Source organism: Phalaenopsis equestris, unplaced genomic scaffold (assembly GCF_001263595.1).
Source record: "Phalaenopsis equestris unplaced genomic scaffold, ASM126359v1 Scaffold234232, whole genome shotgun sequence".
Classification (NCBI taxonomy): domain Eukaryota; kingdom Viridiplantae; phylum Streptophyta; class Magnoliopsida; order Asparagales; family Orchidaceae; genus Phalaenopsis; species Phalaenopsis equestris.
This window is the reverse complement of record NW_018252153.1, coordinates 74010-95180: the sequence shown is the minus strand read 5'-3', so window position 1 is coordinate 95180 and position 21171 is coordinate 74010. Positions and strand designations below refer to the sequence as shown.

Below are 21171 nucleotides of genomic sequence, written 5' to 3'. Positions count from 1 at the left end.
AATATTGTTCATATCATTATATCGTGGTGTCATTTAATTATGGTTTGAATGTGAATATAAATGGAAGATGATTTTAGCAAATTCCTAGTAGGCACTTAAATTGTAGTCCAACCAAAAGTGGTTTAGGATTTAAATTGAAAAGCTTATTATTAATCTCATGAAAACTTGAAAAATATTAGTAGTCTATAAGTACAAAGAGAGAGAATCATCATGAAAATTGGCTGATAACCGCACTATTTTTTTTTTTTCAGAAAGTGTGTTAAATATATATTTTTCTAATAAATAAATAATAAATAAATATTTTCTTAATAAAATTGGCTAATGACCACATATTTTTTTCTAAAAAATAAATAGTTAATAAATATTATCTTAAATTTATTTTCATGAAGAATATAAAAATAAGGGCATTTATATATCACCTAATTCTTGTATATTAACATATCAACCATCCATACTTTAAAATGCACTTGATTCCTATGTTTTTTGCACTGGAAATAGGTGCTATGTATCTAAATCTCCATTAGGAGATGATTTAATTTTTTATGGTGCCACATCATTATTTTGGGATTATTCTTTTTTCTAAATGTTTACAAAGCGCAGGTATAAATTTGGACCACCGCTGTTTAATTAGAACTCTGTGCTTGCAGCCTGATCCAACACGATTCTGCAGCATCGCGTAGGGTTCCCTTAGGCCCTCACTTCCGTCGCACAGAGAGAGGGAGAGAGAGAGGATCAATGGGAGTGCCGGCGTTTTACCGGTGGCTTGCGGAGAAGTATCCTATGGTAGTAGTGGACGTAGTAGAGGAGGAACCAGTGGAGATCGAAGGCGTTAAGATCCCCGTCGATACGTCGAAGCCGAACCCTAATGGGATTGAATACGACAATCTATATCTCGATATGAATGGCATCATTCATCCTTGCTTTCATCCAGAGGACCGCGTAAGCAACGCCAAACCTTCTTCCTTCTGTCTTAATTTTTTATTGACTATGTTCATGAGGAATTGTTTATTTTGATATTGGTTTTAGTGGTCCATCTAGAGTGGAGCTCAAGTGAAAATATGTAATCTTAGCGAGCTAGTTGCTGAATAAGGGTAAACTAGGATTTGTTGGTAAAATGCCCATGGTATTGATTTACCCATTATGAATTTTCGCATTTATCCTTCAATATGGCGGGTACAACAAGATGCTGGATCATGAACTGATGCGAAAGAATAAGCATTGAATAACTAATCTAAATAAACTAAAAGAATCATACAAGCTTGGTCTGTGGCTGTCTAATGCAACCACATCCAATTAAAATTTAATTGAAATTACAAGATAACATGTTAACCATAGTAAATGAGTGAACTGGAAGTGTAGAAAAATTAACTTGCCTGCAGTGTCTACTACCATGCTTAAGATCAGACATGTATTGTGTGATAAAACATGCAATCTGCTTGGTTTGTTCAAGCGCAGACTAGTAATCTTAGGCTTAGATAAATTTTTTGGAGTTCAAATTAGCATCAAGCCAATCATTGTTTTGCATATGTCGCTATGTGTTTAGTTTAAAGATCGGGGAAAATAATCATTTAGTTTTTCAATAGAGCTAATGTTGTTTCACAGGTAGGGTAAATTCATATTACAGTTCGTTAAACAAGCTCAATTGGCTATTTATATATAGGAAGATTTACATACATACCACTTAATTCCTATGTATTTACATATCTAACACTTAAAGTTCAATTTTTACATGTATGCCATCTTACCTATGCATAAAAAGATGTATTTAACTTTTTAAAAGTTAAAATAGTGGTATTTTTATGTGATATGAAAGATTTGAGTGGCATAAATATAAAAAGTAAAGTTTAGGTGTTAGATTTGTAAATACATATGAATTAGGTGGTATGTATGTAAATGCCCCATATATATTATAGTATTAGCAGATGAAAAAAATACTTGTATATATGAATTCATACATGCATGCATATATATTTCTGTTTGATCCGTTCTATGTTCGACTCAATTCAAGTTTTGTCCAATTTAGGCTTGGATATATATTGAATGTGAACCAAGCTAAAATTGGTACAAATAATGATATGAATTCTTAGTGATCTTTAATATTGGAACTAATTTCACAAAACTAAATAAACCATATTTTATGACAAATGAATTTTTAAAATAATCAGAGAAGATTGTGTTTGTGTGGTTCAATACAATTTAGTTTCAATAACATCCACTTGTAGGCAACTTGGATTTTTCCATCCAAACGAATACATGGAAAGGGTTGAGATATACTTCCATAGAGAACAAAAGTGAGGTTATAACTTCACTGTAAATAGTTTTAGCTTTCCAAATTTTCTTTGTGATTTGTTTAGTGGGTACAAAGTGGAAGATAGATAAAGGGAACAAAATTTAAGAAGCTGTTTTTGAGAAATTGTTAACTCTTGTAGAAATGGAATGCAAAAGCGCTTCTTTGTATTTTTCCAAAGCTTTTAAGGTGATGCTAGTCTATCAATAGTAATTGGAAGCTGAGTGCATTGCAAATTCATTCCGCTCAAATATGTGAACTTATTGGTTCAGGGTTTTAAAAGTACGGGCAAATGTCTTCTGTAAACTTGTGATTTACATTTTAAAACCAGGTCCAATCTTGTAACTTTTAGATATGTAGAGTGTAGTCCATGCTTTGGGTCCATACGACATTATTTGTTAGATATACAACATTATTTGTTTTTTCTAACCACAGAAGTTAGGGCTTGTTATTTGCAAATCCAAGGAAGAGAAATTTCCTGTTCAGGAGGGTAAGTCCAGCTTTTAGATGGCATTATTTAAGGACTTAGTGTTTCTAAATTATTTTGTTGAAAGCTTAGCATAGTTCTAATGGCATCATATTTGTCATTACCTATAATCTTAACAGTTAAAAATTCCCCTTATCAGTCGCTGAAAAGAAAATTGGTGGCTTTTTAGAAGCCATCAAAATGATTCTCCATGTCAAAAGCCATACTTCTCCCTTATGCTGGCAAATTTGCTATTTATCTTAAAAAATAGAGTTTTTTTTTGTTATTTAGTTTTATTTTCTTACATAATTGATAGCACAATAATTAATTTCTTTGATGGACGTAGCCGTCCTATTTTTTAATGCTTTCCTCATTCTGTCTTCATTCTTCAACTTTGTTTTTCTTTTTTCATTGGATACATTTACTGTTCAATTTCAGAATTTTTTTCTATTGTCCTTTGAATTTCCAATTTTTTCCCTCCTTCATCATTATATTATTGATTTTATTTTGAGGGGTCAATTTTCTCACAATTTTTCATATTAGATTATATATCGACTCTCCAACTATATATAAAAAACTTTTCATGCTCTAAATGATCAAGGTAATTCACGAATTCCTCTTTTCTAATTTCCCCGTACATATTGTGATAGGGTAATTTTTTTTTTATGTTTGAAAACATAATGATTCAGTGCTTATATTATGAACACATGTGGTGCTACTTTTGTTTGGCCTTCATGCTGTGCAGGGGGAAGGATTAACAATGCAACACAACTCATATTCCTTTTAATTAAATTAATACATTTTTAATTGGAAAGCTATAATACTCTCTAGTATCCTACTTGGAATTCAATATTTTACTGGCCTTGTGCGCTCCTTATCTAGTATTGGCCTAATGCCTATTTATCCATAACTATTCTCACACCTTATTTCTAATTAACAAAAGTGTTGGGATATATTTGTATCTATTTCAAAACAAACTCACAAGTAGGCGTGTAAATGAGCCAAACATGAGCAAGCTGAGGCTCTGTTTGTGTTCAACTCATTTGTTATGATGGCTGTGTGAAAATATCTCGTGTTTGAAATTAGCTCGAAATTTATCTGTTCGTGTTTGGCTCAAAATCGTTTGATATTGTTCACAATGGCTCATAATCGGCTTGAAAGTAACTTGTTTGTTTGTTTGTTCAAAATTAGCTCGAGTCGGCTCGAGCTTAGCTTGTGAACCAGCTCAAAATAAACTCGAAATTCTTATAAAAAATATTAGTCTTTGATATTTTTAAGATAAATTTATAACAAACAATTTTAGATAAAAATAACGAGACAACTAGGCAAGAGCAATAAAATTTTTATTAAGAGAGAATCACAATTTCTAATTATAGTATTCAATACACATCAAAATTTAACACAATTACATAAATAAATACAAACATAGACATAAAATAAAATGAACAAAAGTCCTATAAATTTCTAGAAATCCTGCCTTTGTAGTAGGGCGTGATAGTCAGACAGGGAGACAAATCCTCTTCACCAAAAGCATGAATCAATATAAATAAAATTTATGCTGTCATTATCAACGAGATTATTTGAGCCACATCATTGATTTTGAAGTCCTTAGAAGGAAAGGAAATTAAATATAAACATAACTGAAACTATAATATATAACTGTTGTAAAATTATATATTAAATTCATAAAAAAAAAGTAGTTCTATCAAATAATAAAAGAAAGATTCACATACATACCACTCAATTCTTATGTATTCTATTTACCTAAAAGCTATTTTCTTATTTAATTTTGTCAAGAATGAAGCTTGCTATGAAGCTATGATCCTAAGAGAAAAGAACAGAATTCTGTGTTTAATAATATGATCAATTAGACTGAAGCAATGTCAATATAGCTAATTATTATACATATACTAAGGAGACATTATTAAAAGGTGTGAATGTTTTAGATATCTCGGGTCTATTGTTTAAAGTGATGGTGATGTAGATGGGGATGTTATTAGTAGAATTTATGTTGGTTGGTTGAAGTGGAGGAATGCTTCGGGCCTATTGTGTGATAGAAAAGTACCGCTTAGACTGAAAGAAAAATTTTATAAGATGGTTGCAATGCTCTATGATGTTGAATGTTGGCTTTTAAAAGAGAAGCATAAAACTAAGTTAGGTGTTGCTAAGCTGGATGAGTGGCTTTACACTTAGAGACAAAATGTGAAATGAATATATCCGTGATAGGGTTGCTGTAGCTCCAGTGGTAGACAAAATTAGACAGAGCTGTCTTTGATGGTTTGGTCACATTAAATGTTGATCGTCTGATGATTCCATTAGGAGAGTAGATGTTTTAGATACGATTTATGTTACGAGCGTAGATGTTTTAGATTCGAGGCAGAGGTAGACCTAGAAAGACTTGGGCATATTGTCTAAAAAATGATCTTAATTTATTAGAATTAGATGAAAACATGACACTCAATAGGACGCAATGGAGAAAAATGATTCATGTAGCCGACCCCACTTAGTGGGATAAAGGTTTGTTGTTGTTGTTGTATTCTAGGGAGACATTCTTCCAGTTCTAGGTTTTAAGTTTCAGCTTCAACTTTCAACAAAATGAATGAAAATTAGAAAAGAATTAAGATAAAATTGCAATGAGTCAAGCAATCACCTTTCTGAGAAAAGGTACAAAGCTGGTTATTCTTACTGGTAGTGCTAATAAAAATGCATGCATGGCATGTAAGGATAACTAATTGGTAGGCAAAAAATATAATGTAAATAAACCCAACAAGGTAAGAAAAAAGAAGTAAAATGTTTTAACTTTTATATACATACCACACATACCACTCAAATCCTATGCATTTACATATTCAAAACCTAAACTTTGCTGTCTACATTTTGACCACCCAAATCTATCATATCACATAAAAAATTCCACCATTTTAACTTTTACAAAGTGAAATACACTTTATCATGCTTAGGGAAGGTGAAATACACATACCACTCAATTCCTATGCATTTACATATTTAAAACCTAAATTTTGCTTTCTACATTTTGACCACCCAAATCTATCATCACATAAAAAATTCCACCATTTTAACTTTTACAAAGTGATATACACTTCTTCATGCTTAGGGAAGGTGTCATGTATGTGAAAAATTGAAGTTTAACAATCACATATGTAAATAGATAAGAATTTGGTGGTATGCCAACAATAAATTGCGTAAAGATAATATCTTCCAACAACAACTGCAAGGCCGCCTTAAACAGTCGCTTCCAACAAAAACTTTTAGTTCCATAGACAAATAAGTGTTGAATCAGCTGTAGCCTTAGGATCAAACCAAAGCACGTGACTCATTTTAATTTTAGAATAAAAAGTATGTATTTACTTTAATAAAATTAAACAACTTTGCTTGAATATAAATAATTTAACATACTTGTAACCTATTGAATGAATTCATGAATGCTTTTAATTGAATGAAATTATAGGAGTTATTATGAGGCTTAGATTTGATTATAATATATGAACTGATATACTTTGTATGGCTGCATATTAAACATGTCATTCCAGATATAGAGATGCATAGCTCAAATCTAAAAGTACTAAATGCTCGTCATCTAACAGTCTTGCTTTAGCCTTAATAATCCTATATAAGATTGACAAGTAGCAAAGTGCATGCATCCAAACCATAAAAGGGAAAAATTTTTCAAATGTTGCTATATCTTAAACATTTTAAGTCCTCTATAGGGGTACACACATATATGTTAAACCAATTAAAGAGGAGTATTAATATAAATGAATAGGGCTGTAAAAGAGTCGAGCTTGCTCAAGCTGGGCTTCTCCTCGTGTTAAAAAACTGCTCGTGTTCGAAATCGGCTCGTGTTTGAAATTGGCTCGTGAACAGTGTGTTCGTGTTCGGCTCAATTTAAATATTCGTGTTCGATTTCGGCTCGTGTTTGACTCGAAATTGGTTCGTTAAAATTAAATTGAAAAAAAATAAATGCAAAGCGTTGGACTTGAACCCGGACCAAATGTATGCAAAAGATGACGCTAATCACTTTACCACCATGGTGTTATGATTTAAACTTAGATATAAATATATATAATATATTATTATATAAATAATTATATATATATTTTTTATTTCGAGCTAAAATGAGCCGAACACGAGCAAACAAAGAGCTGTTCGTGTTTGACTCATTTATAATTCAAGCTTTAAAAACTTGTTCGTGTTCGACTGATTTACTTAACGAACGAGCTGAACACGAGCTACTTAATGAGTCGAACACGAGCTGTTCGTGAACAACAAGCTTTTTTGACAGCTCTATAAATGAATGCAACATTGCAACATGTAACATATATTTATCAGAGCATTTTTAATCATCATAGCCTCACTTCTATAGTAATCCTGCAAAAAAAAATGTAAACAACATTAGTACATAGCATAATAAGTGGTTTGTCCACTCTAAGTCTCAATTACTAGCTTGAGCATAAAAAGCTTCTATCATGAAGCAAACCATCAAGCCATATAAACCATCTTTTTAATTTGTTAATTGATTTGTGTATAGATTAGGTCTGATTTCTAAACTAAAGCACCGTAAACTGCATCACTCACAATAATATCTTTGTGGTGGATATTGTATACTCGAGCTTCGAGTTCCCTATGAGAACAACAACAATAATTCTCTATCGCTTGGAAAATAAATGCAGATGATGACTATCTAATAGTACTTAAATAATACCTCTTAGCTCAGTTGAGGTGGAAAGATGATCAAATAAATTGCTTAGAGCAGAAAATGGAGGAAATTATGACCATGTTATCATCATTACATGGACAACCCCCATCACCACAAGTGCAACCAATCTATGAATGTTAGAATAAAGTTGTTATGAGTGAAGATAACTAACACATAAATGAAGTCACCACAATAAGTAATGTTCGATAAGCATAAAGTTCTATCTTCACAGGCATCCACAAGAGATAGAACATTTTAAACGCTGTCAAATAATAGCCCAAAAAGAATATAAAATTACCACTTAAGCATTCATAAATAAAATTAATGAATTCCTTAATGAAATTTGATAGACATGAATGTTCGATGCATTGTTGCTCAAGAATCTCCCAAAAGAACACCCATATTTTTATCCTCTAATAACTATTGTCGTACGAAGATATAAAGATTGTTAATATATTTAAAAAGTTGTAATAAGAGAATAAAATTAACTTGTTGGCTTGAATCATAATGATTAATGAGAAAGATTTACAATAGGTGTTTTACCATTTTTTGTGCTAAACTGATCTAATTAAATTCACAAATCAAAACATTAATCATTTTTGTGAATAAACAACTTTTAATGCAGATTTAGAAACTACTGTTGTTATTAGATTTGATAATGTCACGTGTCCTAGATAAGCATGAATATTTTAATGTATTAATTTTCCACCATTCCAATACATCAAACTGTTCAGAATTACAAACAAATATTCCTTCCTCAATATACTCTTGCATGTCATATTTTGTTGGTTGTATCATACCATATGACATAAGAAAAATTTTAAAATCAATCATGCAATGAAACTGAGATGAATCAAGGGGATCAATAACATATCTGCTTGAAGAAGACTATTCTTGGGATGAATCATGTTTAGAACTCTCAGCAGCATATATTACATATATTTCTTAAAGAGCCTCCTCAACAGTTTTAATGTTAGAATCAATGTCATAGGTTCATATATCTTCGAGAATGCAAATGAAATGAACTTTAACTTTAAACAAGGATCAAGAACTGCAGCTAAAGACATCAAGAAGTTACATTGATCTCAATATTCATCAAATTTTCTCTCATGTCTGAAGTCATATTTCTCATGAACTCATCTTCAGATCTGGATTCTTCCAAAAGAATCCTTTTAATGTGCATAATAGCTGACAAAAAAATATTTGATGTGAGATAAGAGGTGACATAAATTGGCTTTATTGCATTATTAAAAACTAATAAGAGCTTTCTGATTTTTTCATACCTCAACCATTCAGAGTCTAAAGTTAGCCACTTGTAATTTGTATCCTTAGTTGCATACTACGTTAAAACAGTACGATAGATGAAAGCAGACTCAAGCATCACATAAGTTGAATTCCAACGTGTGGGCACATCAATACATAAAGATCGTGATGTTGATACTCCTTGTTTTGAAATCTCAACAAATTTGTGTAACCTAGAAGGGTACTTCTTTATATATTTAACGAAGTCTCTTATATTACAAATTATATCATGAATTTCTTTCAAACCATCTTTTACCATTATTTTTAAATGCGCGCACAACATCTTACATGAAAAAATAACCCATGAAATTATACTTTTTCTCTTGATTCATTTTCTTAAATAAGAAGCTGTCACATCATTATTGCTAGCATTGTCGAAAGTAATTGTAGGAACTTTATCTTGGAGATTCCACTTTATTATACAATCACATATGACATCAGAAATAAAAGTGTCAGAGGCTCATGTTCGATGAAATTAATAATCCTTTTTTTGAAAGTTCCTAGATTTTGATGAAAATGATAGTTAAGCACATATGCTTTATTGTTCTCGATACATGTAATTATTTTTTATATTGTTATTAGATACACTTTCATAGTAAGGGTTTACAAATTTCAACAAAATTTTGAACCAAGTGTGCTCCACCATCTTTAAAAGATATTCATGAACAATAATCATCCTTGCAATTATTTCTCTAACTTGTCCTTGGTCATATTTTTAGGATCTTATAAAATAGAAATACCAACATCAGCATCGATATCAACAGATGAGAAATTCATACGTTTCTGTCCTTTATCTAATAAATTAATTTGTCATTGACTTGATTTGATTTTCCGAACATGCCTAAGAAGCTGTGATGGTGTCTATTTTTGACTAAGAAACTTAATGTCACAATAGACATATTATAGGAAAGGAGTCAATACTCTTAGAAATGAGTTTTGTTTCCACAAAATAATCCCATACAATAGATTTTCTCTTCCTACCATTCTTAGATTGTACGCGATAGAACTATTAGTCTTAATGATTTGTTGAGATGCAGTTTGTGGTGTTTGATTGCGGATTTCATCAACATTTCCAACCTCAACCTGTCACACCTCACCATTTGATGTAGACTGTGATTGCTGGAAAGAAGACATGTATGACGTATGTATGCTTTGTAAGCTGCACATGGTGCAACATGTGTTAAAAAACCCATAAGTCATAAGACTACAATTATGCTTGTGCAAATGTTAGTGTAAAATAAAGTTATGCATTATGTGATGAGCATATGATACATTTTACCTTTGAGTAATTGAACAAATAAAAAAAAAGAATTCCTCAATCATATATCAAATATGTGATATAATTGTCACCATCACCAACATGCATGTATGCATGTTTAAGTTTCATAAATCAAATGTGCAAGACTAGAGCAAAGATGAAGACCAATTCACTCAATTAGACCATTATGAAAGTATAATTATTATGCTCAATGTCACTGATTTACTCTTCTGCACAAGTCAATTCTATTTGCCTACTAACCCTAAAATTTCTAATTATGCTTAATACGGTTTTTGCAAACATATTACTTAGGCAAATGCGCAAATAAAATTTAGAGGGGTTGGTAATCAATGTTCTTAGCACAAACACTATTTAAGAATTAATATGAAGTGAACCAAACACTATTCCAGATTTAACATCTGGATTTGATAAATCCGGATTTACTAAATCTTAATTGCAGCCACACCCCTTTAATTGACAAATAATTAAGATAAATGTATACAAATGCAAGTAAAATAAACTAGCTATAAAGCAAATATAAAGGAAGGAAATGAGATACTTCAATACATTTAATTGGTAGTCAATTAATCAAGTGTCAAGCAAAGCCGCAACCAAAGGTCCAAAACTGAAGTCTATTCTTGTCTTTTTTCTTTAAAATTTAATATTGCAATAGGAGGTACTACTCTGACAGAAAAATAATCTTCAAACCTCTCATAGCCATTATTAATGGCTTTTGCAATGACATAACAAGTAAATCAAGATGATGATATGTTCAACGAGGAAACCATTGTGAATCATCATTTATGAATAATAACACCAAAAAAGCCTCATTGATGTAGCAATGAAGGAGACACAATCTTTGCAACCATCTTGCAACTAATAAACCGAGATATAGGTTTCAAGAAATACCCCAACTTTGCTTAACTTGAATTAAGAAATATGTAGCTTACATATTAGCTATTAACATATATTTAAAATTTTCAAGTTCTCAGTTCAAGCAAAGTCAGCGAAATTCCAGCTAATCAACATATAAAATAAAAATAGAGATATTAAATAAAATAAAAATAGAGATATTAAACATGTCCAAACCATAATGAACTCACAAGATTATACTCAAATCAATATTTAAACAAACCTAAGCTCAGAAGTGAGAAAGATAAGATAATTGGAAAAGACAAACCCTAGGGGTTACGGCCTTTCGACTCGCCTCCTCCCTCCTCCCTCCTCGAAGTTGGAAGAAGAGACCCTAGTCAAGGTTGAATGGAAAACAATTACGGCCTTTCGACTCGCCTCCTCCCTCCTCCCTCGAAGTTGAAAGAAGAGACCCTAGTCAAGGTTGAATGGAAAACAGTGGTCGAACGAGAGAGATCAAACCCTAGTTTTGATTTCACTCATTGCGCTCGAGACGAAAGGAAGTAGGAGCTCCAAATGAAATCGATGACCAAATGAATGAGAGCCACGATTAAGGTTTAGGTAAAGGCATAAAGCGTTGCGTGTCATTTTATGTTTTAACATTTTAAATTTTAAAATAAATTATATATTGTTTTTAATATATTTTATTTTATATTTCCTTTTTTATTTGTTTCATTAATATCATTTTTAATTAATTCTAAATCTAAGATGACTATAATTTAATTATTTTGAGCCAATTCAAGCCGAACACGAACGAACAAACTTTCTTTGTTCGTGTTCGGCTTGTTTGCTTAACGAACAAGTCAAACACGAGATACTTAATGAGTCAAACACGAGCTGTTCGCGAACAACAAGCTTTTTGACAGCCCTACTTACAAGGTAGCTATATCATGTACTTTTAACAAGCTTGATTTAATTTTGGATATGCATATTAGTGGTTTATAAGAATTTTAAATAGTATAGATTTGTGAGGCTTTTGTGGAGGATAATGGGTAGGTGTGAAATTATATTATGTCTAGGGTGGGTAAATGACCACTTTGAAATTTAAGGTTTTTCTATATTAGTTATAAAATTTAGTAGTTTTTTTCTTATATAGTTTAGGCAGTTTAATAAATTTGCCTCCCAGATGTTTTTTTTTTCAATACCTGAAAAAAATCAAACATTTTTTGATTTTGCCCGCCCTAAAAAATAAAACTTGTTTTGCCCTGACCGACTCCAATTTAGCAGGGAGCTGAACCAATTCTTCTTAGGGTTTGGAGTGCTGCCTCCGAAGGGGAGGGGTTCCCCTATCCTAGTTATCTTTTATTATAAATGTGTTGTTTTCTATGTTAGGGTTACTTTTTGGTGGAGTGTTTTTGTCAGAACAGTCACCGACATCCCTTTTCCCTTTGAGGGCTGTATCCGTGGCGAGAAGGTGCTGTGGCTGTAACTCGACCTGAGGTGGGGTGTATCCTTTCCCTTTTTCCTTGGTTTGCTTTGTGCCATCCACCCCACACCCCATAGCCACCGCTGCCACTTCTTCTCCTCCCCCCTGCAGCCTGCCGTTAAACCTATTCCTCTATACGTATTGCCGTTGCCCCTCTCTTTCCTTCATGCTCTGTTCCCAGTCATCAACCCTCACCTTTCCCCAGCCATTTTCCCTAGCTTTTACTGTGCCTATATTTCCTCCACGTCACGGCCACCCCAAAATTCTACCCATATACTTTTGCGGCCGCACAAAGCATCCCTTCTTCCCAGCCACACCCCATAATTCATCATGTCAACCCTTTCACAAAAGCCACCAGCTTTCAACCGCTCTCTTGGCTGCTGCTCATCCCTCACTTTCACCCCCTGCCTTTACGACAACCTCCCCATTCGACTCCGACCTGTTGTCCAACTGCCCTTCACCACCTCCACCTTCGCCTTCGCTCTCGAGTGTCTTTTTATGTTTGTTGTATTATATTTCCTATTTTAAAGATTCTTCATTGTAACTTATTTGAATTTCAACAATAATATTTGCAATTCTATTATTATTTGGGTTAACTCCATTATCATTTGTCTTTTCCTAGGGTTTCTTAACATTTTTCTTATCCCTCGACCAAATTTGTTTTTTCTATTTTCTTGCCCACTTTCACCTCCCATTCCGAACCCTAGTCATTAGGCTCGGCTCGTTCGAACTTGCTCGTGTTCGAAATCGGCTTGTGTTCGAAATCGGCTTGTGTTCGAAATTGGCTTGTTAATAGTATTTTCGTGTTCGACTCGATTTAAATATTCGTGTTCGTGTTTGACTCGAAATTGACTCGTTAAAATTAAATTGAAAAAAATAGATGTACTGTGAGATTCGAACCTGAACCAAATATATACAAAATAAGGCGGTAACCACATTACCACATAAGATGTTATGAATTAAATTTAGATATAAATATATATAATATATTATTACATAAATAGTTATATAAATTTTTTTATTTAGAGCTAAAACGAACCGAACACGAGCGAATAAAGAGCTGTTCATGTTCGACTCATTTATAATTCGGGCTTTAAAAATTTGTTCTTGTTCGGCTCGTTTACTTAACGAACGAGCCGAACAAGAGCTACTTAACGAGCTAAACACGAGCTGTTTGCCAACAACGAGTTTTTTTGACAGCCTTACTAGTCATGCCACCGAGGAGATAAATGCACGAGTCTATCCAGAAAGAGATACATCAAGATATACGACGACTTTAGCAGAGGCTTGCGGACATTGAGAATGAAATCCAGGAGGAAATTACACTTGGCTGTGATCTAGAGAGTCGAAGGAGAGGGTGGGAGAATATGAAGATGAAGCGGGAGATATAACGCCAGTTTCTGCCAGCTTACTAAGGACAGAGTGTTTAAACCATAGCTTCGGAAGTGGAGAGACCACATTACTAATTGACCACCGCATCTTATAGGAAAAGTTCAACCTTAGGATCTAACAGCCAGAGTACACCCCCAGGAGAACTCCAAAAAATGGATTCAGAGTGGAGAACAGGTGGAAACAATCCACATCTCTAAATCTGTCAGAGCTAGGAAGCGTTGTAAGTGCCACAGATTTGGGCATAGCGAATTAGAATGCACAATCAGGAGAGTGATCACTTTCACTGATCATATAACAATTAAAGAAATAAATGGTGATTCAGAAGAACATAAAGACTTCAGAGAGTGTTCTCAATTTTCAGCTAATGAGGAAGAGACACCATTGATTTTAGTTGACCACAAGATAGAGATTCCAGTTGATGTAATAATAGCTATTTCAGAAGGTAGCGACTCTGATGTAATCGATGTTCCAACAAAATATGAGATTATGGTGCCTCGAGCTAGCCTTTTGCAGGGGTTGAGAGGAGCATCAACAGGACGACATTGGATGTCCAAAGCGGCCATGAGTTTGAGGAGCCGATATTAGACCTAGGACAACCCTAGATAAGAAAAATTCAGACCTTCAGATCTATACACTCATTCTTGAGTTGCCCCTACCAAAGGAGGTCTTGTATGTCAGAAATGAAATTTTTTTTGTGCCATGTTGGGAATATTTCATGGAGTTATTCATATGTTAAATTCAACTTAGAATGATACCTATGATCAGTTGTTTAAACAGAAGGGATGAACGCCAACTTTAAAATTTGTCTCAGGAGCTTGATGGGGAAGAAAATTTTTTAATGAGATCCACTGAGTACTTGCTAGTGAGAATAATGCAAACTGACACAGATTCCACCTCAACGTTGATCTCTCCTCACTTATTGGTTTATCAGCTATATTCCGCTGAGTACGAAAAGTGGAAGAAGAAGGTTCTAGACTTAAGGGATCAAGAGTTACATTGCAGAAACCTACATCTATATATAACTCTAGCTCAAGATACGCCTAGAGATGGTGCATATTTATTTTATCAAAATATGTTGCGGAATGACAACACCTACATGATCGATCTACTAGGGGACTACAATATCTCTGCTATAGGCAATGTGACATACCTGATACGGTGATACGAGAAACCAGAAGTTTCGATGAACGAATTCGATGCTTCCTCAACCCGAGGAGATTAACTAAGGGGCTAGGGCTGATAGGCCCCAATCGGTTCAACAAGAAGCTGCCGGTTCAGTAGGGAGGCCGATTCAGCCGAACCCTGCTTAGGGTTTGGAGTGCTGCTTTCTGGTAAAACCCCATCCTAGTTATGTTTTATTATACATAGGCTGTTTTTTGTGTTAGGGTTAGCTTTTGGCTGAGTGTTTCTATCAGGACACATGCCAATGTGCCCTTTTTCTTTCTAGGGTTGTATTTGACATCGAGAATGTGTTCTGACTGTAATTGGACCTGTGGTGGTGTATCCTTACCCTTTTTCCTTGGTTTGCTCGCTGCCATGCACCGCACATCCCTTAGTCGCCGCTTCTCCTCCTCTCCAGGTTGTCTGTCGTTCAATCTATCATCCCCCTTGCAGTCTGCCGTTAAACCTTTCTCTCTCTGTACCTGCTGTCACCCCCCTTCCTGCAAGTGTTCCCAACCATCAGCCCTCACCTTTTTCTTACCGTTATCGTGCCTGTATTCCCTCCACCTCATAGCCACCCCAATATCCTACCCATCTACTTTTGCGGCCACACAACCCAGCCCTTCTTCCCAACCGCATCCCAAAATTCATCCCATCATCCTTTCCCTGCAACCATCCTTGCTGCAACTCCCACAAAAAAGCCACCAACTTTAAGTCTCTGTCTTCCGGTTGCTACTCATTCCCCCCTTCCACCCTCCCGCCTTAACAACAACCTCCCCAGTTGTCCTCCACCACGTTCGCCTTCACCTTCGCATTCGCCCTAGTGTGTCCTTTATGTTTGCCATCTTTTATTTCCTGTTTTGAAGAGTCATTGTTGTAATCTATTTAACTTTCAACAATAAAATTTGCAATTCTATTGTTGTTTGGGTTAACTCGGGTATCATTAAGTCAAGGGGATGGATTATGAATGTAGTGCAAGTGCTATTTCCATACTTTATAGTCAACCAAATACATTTATCTTTATAAGATAGATGTTTTTTTTCTAGTTAATACCGTTGATCACATGTAAAGTGGTAACTTGTCTGGTCCTAAGAGCCTTAGGTGGTATAATTTTTGGGTTCAGAATCAGGGATCTTTAGTTGCATATTAGGTTGGATTTTCAATTTAGCTGTTGGGTAGGATTTGTTCTTTTTAACCGTGCAATCAAGGTTAGATCCCGCTTTATATAGCCAAATCAACTACCTAATTGAGAATAAGCTGTGTGTTTAACAAGAAAATGATGATTTTAGAGAGATGGGTGGGCTAAGGACTAATTATCGAGTGAGAGGCAAAGAGATGACATACAATTGTTAGTTGGAATCAAAATTGACTCTTTTGTATTGTTTTGTTGACAAATTGTATGCCAAGAGTGATGTATTTGAGGTAGATGGAGAGGTGTTTTGTAACAATATGGAAAGGGAGAATCAACTTTTTAAGTGATTCTCAATTCTTTGTATCAGATGTTAAATTAATTTTTATTTGACCGGAAATCAACTTTCCTATTGACAAGAATTGTAGTTATAGAGATACCCAACATGGAAATTATAGATTTGATGTCAGAATTAGATGGGTGATGATTTAAGATTGAATTGAGTTCCTCTTGGCCCTTTGTCAATATCATTTAATTTAGCTTGCTTACACTTGATTTGTAGTGAATATCTGTTAATGTCATGTTGTTCCTGAATTTTTTTATTTGAATTGACTATACATTTGAAAATGTCATTTTTTTGGAGGATTTGAAGTGCAACTATGCACCATAATTAACTTTCTTTATTCTTTTATTCATATGCCTGTAGATGCGCACGCTCACACACACACTCACATGTAATTAGCATATTGGGATTGTGAATGTCGCTGAACTCTTAAACATAGTGACGTCTTTTGGTGTAACGGTTGGATTGTCATCAAAAACTCCGAAGTTAAGCAGACCATTTGGCCAAAGAGGACAATATCTTGATGTGTGAAACTTCGGGCTGTTACAAGAGTTTGGGTAGCTTTCTTAAAAGAGTAAAAGTGGGGTTTTGGTTAATGAAGCTATGCATGCTTTGGTTATATCTAATCGTGTAGACAAATCATGAATTACCTGTTTTATTTGGTTTGCTTTATATGCAACCATGTTCAATTTCGTAGTTGCTTGAACCAATCTGAACTTTGGGACAGTTATATGTATCATCTTCTTATTTTAGTTTGCTGTTTTGTTTGAAAGAGCTTAAGCTGAAAATTCTTAGGGACTGACATTCTTTTTTTTATAATTTTGAAATTTCTTTGTAATTACGCTTCTTGGTATGATATTATTGTTTGAATCATTCTTAGTCTTTCTCTATTTGTTATAACCGTGATTGTGATTATTTGGGTTGTCAACTTTGTGGACTTTTTAAAGCAAAAAAAGGAAGATTTTTTTCAACTAAAGAGGTGAATTTTCTCACGCATATTTGTTTGAATATGACCATGGTATTACCACCTGTTGAGCTTGATATGATTTTTTTTTCTTGCTTTTTGAACTTATTTCTCTAACATTACTTTTTGACAGCCCGCTCCCACCTCCTTTGATGAGGTTTTCCAATGCATGTTTGATTACATTGATAGGCTTTTTGTCATGGTTCGGCCCAGGAAGCTTCTCTTTATGGCTATTGGTGAGTGTCTATTAAATATTCCTGCAACTAGCGCATGCCAACTTTTTGTGATTTATTTTTTTGGGTCATTTACATTCATACCATACAATTCTTATGTATTTAAATATCTAAAACCTAGACATTCATATTTACATGCATTCCTCTCAAATCATTTACATCACCTAAAAAATCCCATATAACAAATCCCACCATCACTATCTTTTAAAAGGGTAATTCACCTTTTCATGCATAATTTTATCACATCAAGGTATTATTAGGTAAATATCAAAACTTGGGTGTTAGATATGTACATTTATTAGAATTTGGTGCTACGTATGTAATTTTTCCTTATTGTTTGTCTGCCATATGCTATAGCTGCAGGTTTTATTTGTGGTTAATGGATACATTTTGATACTGCTCTTTTCGATCTTTTTTCCTTCATGACGATTCTGAAATTGCAATGACAGATGGTGTTGCACCGAGGGCTAAGATGAATCAGCAGCGTTCTAGACGTTTCAGAGCAGCTAAGGATGCAGCAGATGCGGTAGGTGTAAATGTTTATGCTATAATTATTTTTGTCTTCGTTTATGCTATCTATAATTATTTTTGTCTTCTCGTTTATGCTATAATTATTTTTGTCTTCGTTTATGCTATAATTATTTTTGTCTTCGTTTATGCTATAATTTTCGACTCTGCTAGAGGTCATGTCATGGAGTACATGCCCATCGATTGGGGTTAGAAATGCTAACAATAGGTGTGATTAGAGACGAATGGGGATTTTCTTGCTTGGCCACAGCTGGCATTACTTTCTATAGAACAAATTTTCATTTAGGGGCATTTACATGCTTAATACACAACTCTTAGGTATTTATATATCACACACCTACACTTTCATATTTACACACATATCACTCAAATCCTTAATATCAAATGGAAATTAGCATTATTACCACATTTTAAAATGATTTACACCTTTCATGCATAGTTTTAGTTCTATCTATGTAAATATGAAAGTTTAGGTATGATGTGTAAATGCACTATAATTATGTGCTATGCATGTAATTTTCTCTTCTATTAATTAAACACTTGGTATCCTTTTTAGGCTGTTTTTGTCTTTTGTTATAAAAACTCAAGAAATATTGTGTGTTGATAACAGCTGTCTCATTGTCCATCTTTTCCAACTTTTGTTTCTTTCAACTATGGATTTTGATAGAGAAGGAATTAGTAGCTCTTTATTTGAAACCTTATGCTTTAGAAACATAATCAATAGTTCTGTATTTGAAAGAACTTTCTGCATTTTTTCTAAATATTATTATTGTTTGGGTTGATTTAGTTATTGTAAATAGTTGTGCTATTATGTAGTTAGTTATTAGTTGAATTTGGTTACTAATTATTAGAATCTGGTTATTTGAAGCATGCATTTGATAGACGTTTTAGATATTTTTAAGAATGGGGACATGATGATGGAATAAAAAAAATAAAGAAGGCGTATGGTCTTTGCCAAAGATTAAAATGTAACAATTAAAAGTACAAAGGGTAAAAAATAAATATTGGTAAATACTCAGAGCTCTAGTTAACTTCCCCCTTTTTCTTTGTACCATGTAGGCGGCTGAAGAGGACCGACTGCGTCTGGAGTTTGAGAGGGAAGGAAGAAAGCTTCCACCGAAGAAGGAATCAGAAGTTTTTGATTCTAATGTTATTACTCCCGGGACCGAGTTTATGTCTGTTCTGTCTGTAGCACTGCAGTATTACATTCATCTGAGGCTAAACTATGACCCTGGTTGGAAGCACATAAAAGTATGTATGTAGTGAGTTAACTTTCTGTTTGTTTCGATCTTTTAGTTTTTTTTATTCGTACCCCTGAGTTTGCCCCTTAATTTTTCTTTTGATGTGATTAAATTGCATATTATTCTTCGGGGCATTTACATACAGACCACCCAATTTATATGTATTTACATATCTAACACTGAAGCTTTAGCTTTTGCATCTATACCACCTAAATCTTTCATATCACAAAAAAAAAAAAAAACTACCATTTTAACTTCTAAAAAGTGGAATACACCGCTTTAAGCATAGCTAAGGTGATATATATGTAAAAAGTGAAGTTTGGGTGTTAGATATGTAAGTACAATGGAACTGGGTGGTATGTAAGTAAAATTTATTTTTGTAACCGATTTTATTGTAGGTAATCCTTTCTGATGCAAATGTTCCCGGTGAAGGGGAACACAAAATTATGTCATACATCCGTCTTCAACGAAATTTGCCCGGTTTTGATCCAAATACTCGGCACTGCTTGTATGGTCTGGTATGATCTTTTCTAGTGGTTTTTTCTTCTTAATTTTGTTTATTTTTATGCACTTTTGGGGAAGATGTGCTTACCTGATTCATTTATTGGTGTTTAAAACTTAGTGACTGGGGAGTGTGCTTTGATATCGGTTTTTAAATTATAGTCTTTCTGCGCACATAATGTGTATTTGTGTATTAAATCTATTTTAATTTTCTGAGCGTATAGTAACTTTCTTAATCCGTTATTTCAATTTTGGCCTTCAAAAATTTATTTCTTTTTGATCATTTTTGTATAATCCTTATAATTGAGTCCTGGTTGATCATATCGGAGCATTCTAATGTCTTTTTATTTTTTCCATGAAGTGAAATTGCTTTAGTAAACATGAATTTTTTTTTGTTCTGCCTCAAAATTTCTGGAATGTTCATCCCGTGGTGGCAACCTAATCAGCAACATGAACTTTAGACAGGCAGTGATTATACACTATATATTAGGAGGACAATCACAATTTACTACGTTGCATAGAATTTTATCTAGAAAGAAAGTAATTTCAATAAATTAAAAGTTTAGCAAAGATACAATGTTCTGGTGAATGTTAGAATGGTTTTTGAATTAGAGTTATGTGAAAAGGTATGTAGAACAACTCGTGATGCGTAAAGATGAAACAACAAAAAAATGTTTTTTTTTGTTAATTTTTTGAAACTGTTTTATTTATCTCAACAGTTATGAATACTGCTTCTGGGTTTTGATAGAATGAGTGCAATGGGTTGAACAGTGATATGCATGAAACAAGCTGCATGCCTTTAGCTTGGGGAGTGGAAGTGATGGAAGGACATAGGGTTTAGGGGTGGTTTGGGATTGCTTTGATATTTTTTTTTGTTCTCACTTTTTATTATACTTTGTTTATGCTTTGATATGAAATTAAAATATCTTTTATATCTTAAAAATGAGCTGTTTTGTTTTTATCGAATTTCACAAAAATTTCTTTTGGGTTTCTAATGTGATCGAAGACTTTTGATTCATATCGCAGCCAAAAATTGCTGCATTTGTTTTCCTTCTGTATTTAAGCTCTCTGTTTAGTATTAAACTTATTCTTACTTCTTGCTTTTTTCTTTTTTCTTTGATTTGATTATTTTGTAAAAGTTTCTCATCCTGTAAGGTCTACACTTTGGTTTGCTTTTTATATAGGATGCAGATTTGATCATGTTAGCTTTGGCCACACATGAGGTGCATTTTTCAATTTTAAGAGAGGTAAGTGCTAATTTTCTGTTTTGCCTAAATAGCTTAATTATGCTTCTTTTTTATCCATTTGATT

General features: G+C 33.6%; 1 protein-coding gene across 2 annotated transcripts in view; it reads left to right on the top strand.

Annotated features, from left to right (window-relative positions):
- The first annotated feature begins 612 nt into the window (after positions 1-612).
- The window catches only part of LOC110038885 (5'-3' exoribonuclease 3), a 71825-nt gene continuing 51266 nt past the window's right edge, over positions 613-21171 (top strand). For both annotated transcript variants that reach the window (XM_020743804.1, XM_020743803.1), the window contains exons 1-6: positions 613-939; positions 17491-17593; positions 18040-18116; positions 19178-19369; positions 19758-19877; positions 21045-21107. In XM_020743804.1, coding sequence (XP_020599463.1) covers positions 736-939; positions 17491-17593; positions 18040-18116; positions 19178-19369; positions 19758-19877; positions 21045-21107 — 759 coding nt within the window. In that variant the 5' untranslated portion in view covers positions 613-735. The remainder of the gene's footprint in view (positions 940-17490; positions 17594-18039; positions 18117-19177; positions 19370-19757; positions 19878-21044; positions 21108-21171) is intronic.